At 46.8% G+C, this 14,129-nt stretch overlaps 1 protein-coding gene across 3 annotated transcripts in view; it reads right to left on the bottom strand.

Annotated features, from left to right (window-relative positions):
- LOC6528647 (nephrin) overlaps positions 1-14,129 on the bottom strand; it is a 56,768-nt gene that overhangs the window by 36,875 nt on the left and 5,764 nt on the right. For all 3 annotated transcript variants that reach the window (XM_015198506.3, XM_002089653.4, XM_015198505.3), the window contains exon 2: positions 5,246-5,593. In XM_015198506.3, the coding sequence (XP_015053992.1) occupies positions 5,246-5,593 (348 nt within the window). The remainder of the gene's footprint in view (positions 1-5,245; positions 5,594-14,129) is intronic.

Here is a 14,129-nt window from a genome sequence, read left to right as displayed (position 1 = left end):
AGCGGGAAAAACAGCAGGAGTACGTTCCTACACTCCGAAGGAGTTGGCTCTGGGCGTCCTGCATTTGACATGCAACATATGTTGCCGGCTGCTCCGCGAACTGCTCCAGAAGTTGTAGCATGCAAAATGAATGCTTAATGCCGTACAATAAGTCCCTTGGCCCATCCAAGGGGATGGGGCTTAGATGGTGGCTTAGATGGAGGGTACTGGAGAGGTGGCATGTCTGCGACATCACTCTGCGCAGAGGTAATTGCTTTTGTTGCGGCACAAATGAAATCAACACCGCGCAGGCGGTGCTCCTTCCCCTTTGATTAAGCTTAGTTTAGCATCGCCGCAAGCTGCGAATATTATTACGCTCAAATCAAATACAGGAAAATAATTTCGAAATCAGGGACCAGGTATTTCCTTTCACTCGCATTCCACCGTAAAAGCCGATGATTTTCCGGTTTATTAACAAACACATCCAGAGGTGAGATTGCTTAAACATACATATCATGTTTACGAATATCATTGAAGTTGGTTGGGACATGTGGGAAAAAGCTGCATTTGTTCCAAGTGCACTTTTAATATTTGATTGATTTATCTCATTTTCCTTCAGGCCTAATATTTCTGTTGTGGCCTACGAGTGGTGTTAAAACTATGGTATATTAATATGTGGTATAGTATCCCGTATGCCTTGTATCTTTCTCAAACTCCAAGTAAATCATGAAAGACTTCGAAAAGTGATTATTTCCTTGAAATAATACAATCAAATTTCTCTGTATAGTTGAACACAGTCCTTACTTGAAGAAAACTGGCTACAGGTTAGTTCGAATGTTCCCGAGACAGACTACAAACTTAACAAATTTTCGTTGTATTCTCCCAAGGCTGCAGATGCGTTGCTTGCTATGCCAGGCGAAACCCTTTCTGCCTGAGGAAATGCCAATGGCAGCCGTGGATCATCCCGCACCCACCAGTATCCCCCATCCAGTATTCTGCTGCAACCTTGGCTAAAGGCTTTGTGTGCCGAAATTGGTGTCGCCGTGGCACCGCTGGCTATACAGATTGTCCCTGGACTTTCGGAGACTTGAGGGGCTGTACGTGCATTGAAAATTCATAATATTTGGCGCACCGTGGCAGGGCTTTTCGGAGGCGCACCGGGAGGGGCGTGGCACAGCGCGTGCTGCATAGTTAAAATGCGAAATGTATGCACATTTTATGATTTTTTCTTGCCCCAACTCCTGGCAAATGCAACTCGATTTATGCCAATGCGTGGCATGCCACCCTCCGCAGATATATCTGTATATCTATATATTCGAGGTAGCGGTACGTGAATGTGTCTGTGTATGCGTGTGGATTGGAACGTGGGGTATGTGCATTGTTGATTGGTATGCATATTGTATTTGATTATTGACAAGCGAGCAGGTTCCACCTTTTCAAGGGGAATAGTAAGAGCGGATTGCAGTCAGGGAAGCGCAGCTAGGCAACTACCAAGTATGCGTTTCTCAGCTAAAGGCAAATATGGGATTGGAAATGTGACTCTTTTCGAGGCTTCAAGCACTCTGATTAATTACTCATAGCTTTTAAAGATGATACTGGACAGAGACCTTGTCGTTCAGATGCTTCAGCGGACAGACAAGGAGAGGAACGGACCAACTGACGTGACCTTATCACTCGGTAAGTCAGCATGATCATTGATATAAACGCGTTCTTCTTTCGGTAGAAATTAATAATAAATGTTGATATGACAACATATAAATGGCACTTTCTCCTAACATCCCAGTTACTTGGTTAGGGTTAAATGTTGATTAAATTCTATGCAAAAGCCGCGTCCCCACATGGCAGTGAGCGGAATGTGGCTGAATTTTGGGTGGGTGGGGCTGCTATGTAGGGGGTGTATGGGGGTGGAGCGCGCTTCTTTGAGTGCTCCGTTGGCTGGTATCAAATAATTTATGCAACAATGGCTGCAATAACGGCACTGGCACTGGCAGCGGCAGAGCTTGAGCTTGAGCTCCAGTTGCCGGATTCCTGGCAAGCGAGTACACAAAGTGCAATTTGCCATGAGCACTGGACCACTCCGCTCTGGATCCAGCTCCCGCCGGGCAACGACACCCCGGCTAACCCACTAATAGTACGCCTCATAAAAGTTTTATGCGCCGGAATACTTTCCAGCCCTTTTACACTTCCCACAACCCACATCCCATCCACCAGGCAACCAAGCATCCACTGCAGCCCAATCTGAATCCAAGGCTAAGCCAAGAATTGGCCATTTTTTTTCGTTTGGGCCAAGGGAGCTGGCCGAATGGCTGCCTGTGATGTAAGTTGAGCCATCAGGAGCCTGGTCACACGAGGAGTGCGACCCTTGGAGCTCGGGCTGACTTTAAGGTCAGCCTCACATAACAAATGTCGGGCGATATTTCCCGGGAATGCCGGCAGATAAAAACTTTCCTCATTTGCACTTCAATTACAAGGGCGGCTGGGGAAGGTTGGGTGTGATTTTGAAAAATGTGCGGACATTTGAGAATCAATGAAGTGCGTCTATTGGCCAGGAAGGAAATCCAACTTGAATTCGGGCTGCATTGAAGTCCAAAATTTATAAACGCCCAAAGGTGGCTGCTGCAAGTACAGCACTTTGCTCTCCATTTTCCTTGCCATTGTCCGGCGCCCGGCAAAAAGTTTTAGCTTTTAGATGTGGACTCGGATTCGGATTCGGAATCGGACGCCGACATGGACATGGACCTTGCAGTTGCCTTGCGGCATATGTGTTTTCGGGTCCATTATTTTTTGTGCCATTTTTTGTACTCCAAATTAATGGCATGCGAAAATTTTTGGGGAATTTCCATAAATTTGCACGTGGACTTTTGTGTGCAAAAGTTCTTTGCTTTGCCAAACTTATAATCTAATTGCGCCCTCACGTTTATTTTACCCATATATATGTATGAGTGCACTATGTATTCTGCAGTATGGCCGGAAATATATGTACGTACATATATATGTACATATGTACTGGTGGTGGTGCTGGTGGGAGTGCGGAGTAATTTTTGGAACTTTAACATAAGCACGGCCAGTGTTAGACCCAAATTGCCTCAGAAACTTTGTAACGGAGTCTGAAAATTTAATTTGAGCAGGACAAAGGTGAGTGCTATTAATTTTTAATAGACTATCTGCAGAAAGTTTTAATTAAATCATATCTTACAAGTGGAGCAGTGTGGGAGACCGTGCAAATGGTAAGTGTGTAGACCTTCTACTAAATAGTTAAAAATATTATTTATAAATCCTTTTCCTCCATGCAATCAATAATCAATACCTTTTCCATGCAAATGAATTGAAGATAGTCTCCGAGTGAAATAAATCAAATCAATGTAATTTGAACTTAATTGAATTATTTGGCATTTGTCCGCATTTTCTCATGGCTAATTGCAGCAATAATGTCGCACGTGCCTCCACCCACACACACCTCCGCCTGGGATGCCCGAATACCTCGGACTGGGCGCCCAGGCACATGTCATCTGAGAAAGCCAAGACAAAGATTTCATCACAAAACAAAGGGCGGAACAGGGTGGGGGGTAGGTGGGGAAGTGGGGAGGGCAGGACTCACACAAGTATCCACAATTATGAAAAACATGTTATGTGACAACCGACCTTTCGCCGCTCCACCAACAACTTGCAGGCACTTACGAGCTCGGCAGAGAAGCCAACTCCTCCCCCAGCATCCCAGCTATCCATGGTCCTTCCTCCTTTTATTTTTATACACGGTATTTGTAGAGACCAGAGGCATGCGGGAACTTAAACCCAAGATATCTTACACATCCCTTATGATCGAATAGGATAGTTAGTCAGGTTTATAAATAAGAATTTGAATGAAGAGAGAATGTAGTTTTTTTCGAAGTTCTTTCAATCCAATTTTAAGACTTCGGTTCTAGCGTGGGTAACCAGGAAAGCAGCCCAAAATATCTTCTAGGTATCTTCAAGTCTGAATGCTTTTGCCGGCTTCTCTTGCCATTCGAAGGCTTTGGGCACACACATCGCCATTGTCACAGCTCATGGCGCGTAATTAACTAAACAAACGTCATTAGGGGAGTGCGCTTGTGTGCTTGTGTGCGTGTGTGCGTGAGTGCGAGTGTGCGAGTGTGCGAGTGTGCGAGTGTGGGAGTGTGCGTGGGCCTTGGGCCCCGGAATGTGTGCTATACTTATGGCGAGTGGTAGCCATGGAATCTCTTGATGTCTGGGAAGAATTCCTTGGAAGGAGCAAGCGAAGCGAGCCAAATGAAAATCGCTGTCATCAAATGTAGCGCAATTCCTTGAGTGATTACAATTACACAGCAAAGGCAGCAGAACATTCAAAGTGATTGCTAGCCGACAATGCAACAGTCGAAAACGAGGACTAAAACAAAAAGGAATTCATTTCGCATCGCTTGCCTGCAGTGGAGACGAGACACAGCCCCACTTCCAGCTCCCAGCTCCACTCCTGGTTTTCCGCCCACTTGGGCTCCTTGGAGCAATAAACTGCGCTAAATTCAGTTCAGCTCCGTAATGCTGTAGCTCCGCTTGGCGTTTCAGTTGCTGTTGCTGCTGTTGCTGCTGTTGTTTTGCAAATTGCTGACAATAAATGTTGGCAGCGACAGAGACGGCAGGTGTGCGAGTGAACAGGGAGCCGCATTTAAATTTCAGTAGTGGAATTCCGTAGGTGCAATGAGCAGGAAACATCAGGAATGTGTGCCACTGTTTGTACATATGTGTGGGTGGGTGGGTGTGTGTGTCTGCCCCTGGTGACAAATTCATTTGTATTTATTACTTAAATTAATTGCAGCCCCTAGAAAAAGGCGCACTCGACAAAGGGGTGAATTCAATTGAGTGGGTGGGCCAAGCACAAGGCTACAAGGCATACAAGGCACTCGAAGGGTAACGTACTTTGTCTGCGGATTTTTCCTCCACACCAGCGAGCTCTTGGGACTCTGAATTCGAGTCGGAGATTGCTAAGAGCTGAATTTGGTATTCTTGCGAATTCGTGGAATGTAATACAAAATTCAGACGATGATATGTTTCCATTGCAATTTTAGAATTTTGTACTGGATTGTAATGGTTTAAAATGCGCGTGATTGACTGTATTTCGATGGCACAAATTGCATTTATGTATTTACAAGTTGAATCACCACGTAGCTCCCTACGTAGTTGATAAAGAAGCTCATGAAATAGAACCTTTGTCGACCACTTTTCCCTTGTCATTGCGTAATCAAGAATTGCTAATTAGGGTCATTATACTCACATATGACGGTCAGTTTGGCATTGGCCCGGATGGCGCTGTTGAGTCGCGCTGGTCCCACCTGGCACTGATAGTCGGCGTCGTCGTTGATGGAGGCGTTGGAGATGCGCAGGTTGTAGATGCCCTGCTTCCGGTCGCCGAGCACGGAGTAGCGCGGGAAACCGGGAATGACCGCCGAGAAGCCCAGCGCAAAGCCGTCCTTCGTCCACTGGACGGCGCCGGCCACGTTGGCCACCTCGCAACGCATCATGGCCTCGGCTCCTTCCAGGACCTGGAGGTCGTGCGGCGTGGTTCGGAACTTCTGCTGCTGGGCGTGGCTGGGGACGGGGGCGCTGGCCAGGACGATGACAGCTAGAAAGGGAGGAGGGAGAGGGAGAGTGATTCATTAGCGATGCACTTAATTAATTGTCCTTGCGGCCATTTGTTGTCTCCGGTCTGTGCGTCCGTTGGGTCCTCTATTAAAAACGTGACTTTCTATCGCCCAGCGCCGTATGATGAATTATGAAATATGTGTTTACTCAAAGTCCGCGATCCCAGTGCCCATTGCCCATGGCCGGGAGCCCAGTCAAAGCGAATCCCGACCGCAATAAAACAGGACATTCTGCAAAGCTCCTTCCTCCGGAGCCCCAGGCTTCCCGGCCGAACTTTGACCGTTTCCAGCTGGCTCAAAAAAAGGAGCTGGGAAAAAACTTGGCCAGCACGGCTTCGTTCCGTTCTTTTTTAATGAAAAACAAACACATTTCCCGAACCCGAAACGAAAAAGCGCGTTTGCCGTGCCACAAAAGCCAATTGTGGGTGTGGTCCGTATCCGTGTCCGTTGTCCTCTGTCCGTAGTCCGTAGTCCACGGGCCCCTGTCCGTGTCTGTTTGCCAAGACACATTGCAGACTGCTGCAGTTGTGGAGTTCATTTCTTGCCGCCGAAACTATTAAATTGTGCGAGTTGGCGGGTAAAAAAGGCACCGGGAGGTGGTAGGTGGGAGGTGGTGTTGGCTTTTCCCGAGGCAGTGGCGCATCTAAAATCAACAAAAGCATTTAACGCGACGGTCGTCAGTCGAGGCAGCTGCACTTGTTTTTAGTGTCCTAAAATCCACCCAAAAAAGCATTCTGCCCCCACAACACAGTCCACCTCCCGCGTCCTGCGAAACGAGCATTTTATTCGCGCTTTCATAAATTTTCCAGCAGAGACTATTTCTTGTGCCCCCGCGCTCCGGCTCTGTTTATTTATAAGCAACGAAATGCAGTTTTAAATCTGGGCAAACCACTCCCAGTGCCGCCTTCCCCGCTGGCACATTCTGGCAGAAGTGAAACTGGAAATAAAATAAAACTTAGCTCTGGCGCTACCAACTGGCAATGATTAATATGGCCAGCAATTTGCATACGCATCATGTCTGAGGGGCATGGCGATGGTTAAAATAGAATAGGATGGGGTGGTTGGGATGGGTTGGGTTGGGATGGGATGGGTTAAGGGATGGGGTTGAGGAGCAGGCGGTGGGGCAGAAATGAATTTTAAATAAGAAAAATATCACAGAGCAGCCGGGTTAGGAACTCATTCGTTGCCAAACTCTTTACGATTTCATTATTTTGCCTTTTCGTACATAATTTGTTCGGCAAAAGAATGTGAAAGGAACAAGCTGGGAATCAACAACAATTTGCCCATCCTCCCCCTCCCCCTTCCCTAAATTGATGTGGCTGTTGTTGTTGTCGAACAGCCAGCAGCATTACGGGCAATTTATATAAATTTGGTTGTTTCTCGAGGGGGAGCTGTGGGGGTTGTGCGGGGTCGGCATCTGTCAGAGCCAGACGAGAGCTAGCTCCGAAACCTAACCGGAACCCTTGCCGGGACTCGTGGATGCGGAGATGTGGGATGCGGGGCTGCGAGGATGCCAGAGTGCCAGAGTGCCAAAGTGCCAGGAACATCCCCGGCAGACAAGGATCAACATAACCTTCGGCCTGTCGCAAATTTTTGCCTATTTGCCCGCACGCGCACTCACATGTCGGTTTGGGGAGTTCATAGTTGAGTAAATTTTTACCTCGTTCCGGAGGCGAAGAAAACCCTCCTCCCGATGTCCATGGCTTCCTAGCTGTTTTCGCCGTTTTACCGGCTTCATCGCTTCGCGTTGTCTTATATTTTTCAAGCGAAAAATTTTAATAAAGCAAATTCCTATTTTACGACTCCATACCCCGCTAAAAATGACGACGACGAGGCCAAAAATTAAGCGTGACGACCCATTCCACTGAAATCCTCTTCATTCCATACATCATACGCAGTGTGGTCCCCGGAAACAGTCGAAATGGAAATTCACACGCAACAAGCCGTCGGAGCAGAGAACAAGGAGCAGCGAATGACAGCCGAAAGTGCGAAAAGGATTTAAATGCTTTAGGCGTCGCCTTTTGACCTCCCCTCCACAGCTCCACTGCTTCACCGCTCCTCCGCCGAATGTCCCCCGCCCCTCCTCCCTGTCCGGGAACGTCAAGTGCCATTGTCGAATTTCTGTGACTCCAGCGAAAGGATGAGGGCCAAAACGTGCGTGGTTTTTAGTGTCGCGTTCTCTTGATTGTTTTCCAAGCTGGGGCTGAAACAACAACACATCCCCGTCCGGCGAGAGACACATGAGGACAGCAACAAATCCCGGCCAGCTCCCAACTCCCAGCTCCGTGGTCCCTGTTCTCATATCCTCAAAAAAGGGTTGGCTGGATCTTATTTTACGAGCGGGGGACTATCAGTGTTATTGTTATGACTGAAATTTGATGGCCCCGACCGCTTTTCGGGCAATGTGATGTATGTGTGTCCCATCCCATCTGCTGGCCCAGATTTCAAGATTCGCTTCTTCTGGTTATCTCGGCCAAACAGCCGGAGCTGATTAAGCAGCCGGGCATCGGATTAACCAGAGGCTGGCAGGACACCTGAGTGGGTCGGTTCAGATTCCCAGAACATTTTCACACATGCAGCACTTAAGTTTTATTTGGTTTTGCCTTAAATGCTCGCACGTATTCGGGATTTGGCGGGTCAGACGCAGCTGAATCCTTCGGGGTTGAATCCTTCAGGCTGCTTGGCCTGGAGCATTTTTGGAGCCTTGCGAAACTCCCGACGCGTATTAATTTGACGATTATTATTTCCGCTCACACGCACGCAGCTTTAACTTTGCTTTATGGTTATCGTGCACTGCGGGGAATTCTAAAATCGTTCTTTATTCACTTCAGAATATAAATACCTAATATTCTATGAATATACGTATCCCAGTTCGAAATTCGTGGAAGAAAACAATAAAACCTAAATTTGAATTTGCCCGCTTCTCCAAACGCTTGTATTTTTCTTGCACTTTATACCTGAGATTAAATCGTTTTATCCAAGATTGGTAATAACAATGGTAAATGCACATAAATGGAATATTTTAATGCACTTCCTTGTCATTTGAATGAGCAATAGTTGTAACATTTAAGCTAACTTTCTTTTTCCCCCGAATTTATATTCCTAGTGTACTGCTTTTTCGGTGGGCGTGTCCGCACGTAAGCTGCCAGAAAAATAAGAAAAAATTAGCGCAGCCTCAGCATATTGTCGCAGCACATCCGCTTTGGCGACTCCAGCTCGGAAAGGGAAGCTTGGAAGGGACTGGGAGCTGCCACCATCAATCGAACATCCGTGGCACCTTTTGCCGGCGCATCCTTTTGGCTCCGGACCGTTCCAGATGCCACGCCCCTTGTCAGCAACGTGCCTGGCATTTGCATGGAGTTGCATGGCGAGGAGCACGAGCTGTCAAAGTCGGAGGCGAATGCGAATGGTTTATAACGATTTTCGGGGCGCTGCAGTTGGCAGCGTTTGCTCAAATGCGATATAACAATAGTCGGAGCAGAAATGGTGCATGGTGCATGGTGCATGGTGCATGACGCATGCCACATGCCAAGTTATCCTGCAGTGGCTACGTGCTGCTCCTTATCAGCGCTCCTCGTCGAAATGCCCCATTTGGGGATTAACTAATTGAATTTGCAAGTCGCCAGCGCTTCGCTTTATTGCGGTTTTGTGGATTGCTGTCTCTGATTGACAGCATTTCGATTACGGATGCGCTGAAAGTCGGAGCGCAGATTTGCCCGCTTGCACTGCTTAATGGAAATCCAACTTAGATTGCTGCAGCAGTGGCAACAAATTGCAATTACTGCCACACTTTGCGGCACCGCAGGCTGCCGCTCGCTGGCCTCAACTTCGGCTACATCTACATTAACAATGCGGCAGGTCCTGGAGCTGCAGCCATGGAAACAGCAGCCGGAGCCGGAGCAGCAGCAGCGCAACAACAAGTGCCGTAAATGGTAATCACCCAGCAACATTATTAACATCATCAAGGCGAGCGTTATTAAAACCGAGTAAAGGTCCCTGGCGCCACCTGCTGGCCGGCACTGCAACTCCACTCGACTCGCGCCACCTGCCGACCCAAGGACACCACTCTCTATGCCCCAGGACGAAGTTCCAGGACTCGGGAACCAAAAGCCAGAAAAGGCAAAAACAAAAAAAAACAAGCACTAGATAATTTGCAGCTTGCGAAGGAAGTAAATTCTTGTTAATAGTGCAACAAATTCGCATTTATGGAAGCGCGTGAAGTTTAAGAGGCGCTGTGATTGCAAAACTGTAATTAACTCAGTAAATCATTAAACCGGTTTTCGCAGCAAAGTATTTGTAGCCACTGAAAATTGGCAAGGTTCTGAAAATGTCTGAAAATGTCCAATCCACATTGGTTACGAAAGTACCCATAAGCATAGTTATGGATAGGGCAAATTTTTAATTTGCATTGAATTGTAATAAGTAAGCTCCATGAATTGCTAAATATCGGTTTATATGCACTTTCATTTTGCGTAAGCTGAACAAAAAAAGAGTTAAGTGCTTTTTATGTGTAAGCGTGGAATTTATTACTAACACCACATTCGCATTTATCGTCAAACTTTTGCCGTGGCGTTGTATTTAATGATGATCCCTCTTCCTTTTTTTAGCCAAAAATAAACTTTTCACAAAATGTTTTTGATAAATAAATAACTGTTAATAAAATGAGGAATCGTCCAGCTGATATTCTGTATTTAAAATGGGCAATAGAATATTTCTTTTTATTTTGGTACCAGGCAGCACTCTGCAACTAGATATTGCGCTAGGATTGTGTTTGCTAGACCAAATTTGTTGCATAAATAATTATACGTTTCGTAAAACTGTGAAACCCATAAAGTCAAATGGTAAAGTAACAGCAAATAGTAGACTCAAACAGCACAAATGATGAAATATATGGCAACTAACCCATATTTGTAGCCCATTCATTCTACGTCACTCCTAAAATTCGACCTACAACCAGAAAGTATTCAACGTTGGGGCTTTCCCAGCGAATTGGTTGATTACTTTTTCGGTGGTGGGTGGTGCAGTGATTGGGTGGTTGTGTATGGGTGGTTGTGTATGGTTGGGTTGCTGTGGAATTTACGCCATGGCCAGTGCGAGCTTCTGCTCGGATTTTTGGCCAGTGCTGCTGCAATTGAAGGACTGTGAGAACTGCGAAGCTGCAAAAGTTGTTGACGAGTGAAGTGTGGTGAATGTTGCCGGTGGTTCTGCTGCAGCGTCAAGTGGTTGGTCAGCATTAGACACGAGCGGTTACCTGTTGCCAGTGGGTTGTTCTTGTTGTTCTTGTCGTTCTTGGTTTGTGGGTTCTCTTGCTCCGGGCCCTAATTGTTGGCCGATTCCCAGGCCGACACACGCAATTGCTGTTGCGTAGGTGAGTAGCCGCAATTAACCAATGGAGCCGGCGGAATTGGGGGCTTCGGATTCAGCTCTTTCCTCTTGAGCCCTCTTGACTTGCGGTTTGCCATCGGTGGGAATTTTTGCCCATTGTTTCGGGTTGCGACATGCACGCGTTGTACAGAGTTCATATCGTTGCACCTTACACATCCTCAGTCGAAAGTGTCAGGTTTCCAGGGAATGCGGATTTTCCCAATCAATTCCAAGCACCATTTGAATTAAATGACAACTCCAGGGCGAGGCAAGCATAAAAAATACAGAGACGACTCTAAGAGATTGCCACCCAGAATGCTTTATTTATTTATAACACATGCTACGCATCGCATCAACTTATGGAATTCGCCAAATCACAAGAAGCCAATAGCAACAACGCTTTTCCGTGGGTTAAGGGGATGTGGGTTGGGATTGGGATCGGGGACGGAATGGGGAGTCAGGGGGCACAAACGACGTAAAAAGCGACATCATCCAATCAATTTATGCGCCAATGTCTCCTGGGCGGCGGACCCAAGTGGGTTAGATATTGGAAAACGGATAATTGGAAGTGGTGGTGGAGTGGCAGAGGCTTTCAGGATTTTCCTTTACTTGATGGGTTTTTCGTAATATTATCTTTAAAAAATCATTTCGGTAAGAATCAAAATTGAAGTGAAAATAGCATCGAACCAAAAAAGGATTCCTTTTCGATAATGTGTGCGTGTTTGGGGGGCTGGTAATTGGGGACATGCTGTTGGTGAAGTGGCCATCATCATCATGGCCAGGATAGTTATGAAACTGAGGCGAATTAGGGACCTGGCCGACACAATTCCCCAGTTGCCATTGTAAACGCTTGCAAAGTTATTTGCTGTCCATTTCCAAACATTAAACCAGAGTGACTTGAATAAATTTCATATATGAAAGCATCGCACAGACACACATTTCGGCCAGACCGAAATATCCGTTGCCCAAATAAACTCACATGGCTAATACATGGCCAGTTTGTGAGTGTGTGTGAGCCTTTACAGCCTTGAGGTGGGTCAATCCTACGGAATATCCTGCCTCCGAAGTGTCCTGTCTCTCTGTGTGTGCCTGTGCCGACATAAACCAAAAATTCCTATACGCTGATGCAGCAAATTTCCGGACGAAGTGAAAGTGGTGCGGTGCGTGGTGCGTGGTGCGACAGTGGGACAGTGGTGCCACCGCCTCCTCCACTGTTATCTCCGGCCGCCATTGGCCACTCAAGAGGAATGTTTCGAGTCTCCCCCTTGTCCCGTCGTCCTGTCGTCCTGTCGTTCAGTCGGCCTCTCTTCCCTTCAACTCGGCAGCATTCTCGGAAACAAATTTCATTCTCGAATATTCATACATTTTCTTTAGCCATAGTGCGTTCCCCAACAGCAGTTTCTTCCACAACTTTGAACTTTTTCCCCCTTTTGATATTTCTGAATTCGGTGCTGGAGAATCGAGTATGCGACAGTTGCTTCATTACACATGGCACAACTATTCCTGGAGACCAATGCAACTTCCTCCACAAATTGTGGGCACAAATAAATGCAAAGTGGGCGCATTTCGACTTTAAAATGCAGTTCGACTTCGATATCTCGACTTAAATTTAGGCAGGACAGCAACGAATGATTTGTTTTCTTAGCAAAAATGAATTTACCCTTCGCAAAATGATTCATTAAAAGGATTTTCTAGCACTCCGAAAGGCTACAGTGGCTTTCATCAGTTTTCTTCGAACCAGCCAGTAGTTTATACGTAAACAAGTTAATTGGAAAATACCTAGTAAAATAAGAGCTCCTAAATATGCTGCTAGAAATGTAAAATCTGCCAATTAATTTTTACAAATTATTTGAAGTCAACAAATAAACGTTCGGGAAAAGCGCTAATTATATTTACACTGCGCTCTGAAGAGTAAACAAATTGTTTTTTTCTTATTTTTGTAACCTCTAAGAACCATAATAAAGATCGACCGACAAGCCCATTATTGTAGCACTTTCTGTGTTCTTTTCGAATATTTCGCTATGCTATTAGCACTCTTTTCGTTTGATGTCCTCAATTGCATAGATGATATTTCAGGACTTCGCCACGGATTCGAAGGGTATTCACACTCCCGTTTTGAACACTCTTCCATTGTTTTCAGTTGGACGCGGATGGGGTGGGTTGGGATTGGATTGGATGCGATGAGTGGCTAAGTGGTGCAGCGTGGTGCGGCGACAGGGAGGACTCCGGCTGAGCAGACATGAGCGGGCAAATTAGAAGCTGAGACACGGACTACCAGTCCTGGATCTTCATCCACTTTGGCAGCCGAGTGTTTGCCGGCTTATTGTTTGGCTTAATTGCCGTTTGAACTGCGGACGCGTGTGTCGCACTCGCACTCGGATTCAGATTCAGATTCAAATTCAGGTTCGCACTCGCAGTCGCAATCGCATCGGCACATGCAGCTACCTCCATTTGCTTTCGCATTCGTAGTGGCGTTGGGCATTGTTTGCCCAAGACAGCAACCCAACTCAGCCCAACTCAGTTGTTGGCACAACAATGTCGGGCTGCTGGTTTGGATGGTATATGCTTTATAGGGTATATGGTAAATGGTAGATGGTATACGGTGTGGCATGCCGGGTTAAGCAAAACACTCGAATTACCAGCCGGCATGGGGATGGGGTGTGCGAATGCTTTCTTGCTCGTGGAATAATGTTTGCGCAATCGAATGACAAAGCGCTGGTGATCGGCGGGGCTAAGGGATGCAGAGGGGTTCAATGAAGCATGTCTGCGTATGGAACCCGATATGTCCAAGGAGGCGGAGGAGGAGCACTGCAGAACCCTTTGGTTCCCAGCGAAATTGTTGCAAAGGAAAACGAATTTTTCCCTGTCGCTATTAACCAAGTGAAGTCGTTAAAGTTAAAATTAAAGTTAAAGTTTTCCCAGCAGCGGCCAAATGCCGCGTCACAGTTTTCCCGGCGCGCTCGCCGGAGCGGAACCACACGTCAACTGGCCAACTGGACGCCCATCTCGCCATCTCCTAGCCAAAGGTGTGTGTGCAAAGGTGACTCTCCAATGGAGGATTACTGAAGCGTGCAGTGGACATGGACCGACCGCCAGCGGTTCACACGCTGCAGATGAAACCAGGGAGCAACTGGGGGAAAATCAGATCAACTT

The sequence above is a fragment of the Drosophila yakuba genome, chromosome 2L (assembly GCF_016746365.2).
Source record: "Drosophila yakuba strain Tai18E2 chromosome 2L, Prin_Dyak_Tai18E2_2.1, whole genome shotgun sequence".
Classification (NCBI taxonomy): Eukaryota; Metazoa; Arthropoda; class Insecta; order Diptera; family Drosophilidae; genus Drosophila; species Drosophila yakuba.
Note: the sequence above shows the minus strand (reverse complement) of the source record. Positions and strands in the feature narration are given on the sequence as shown.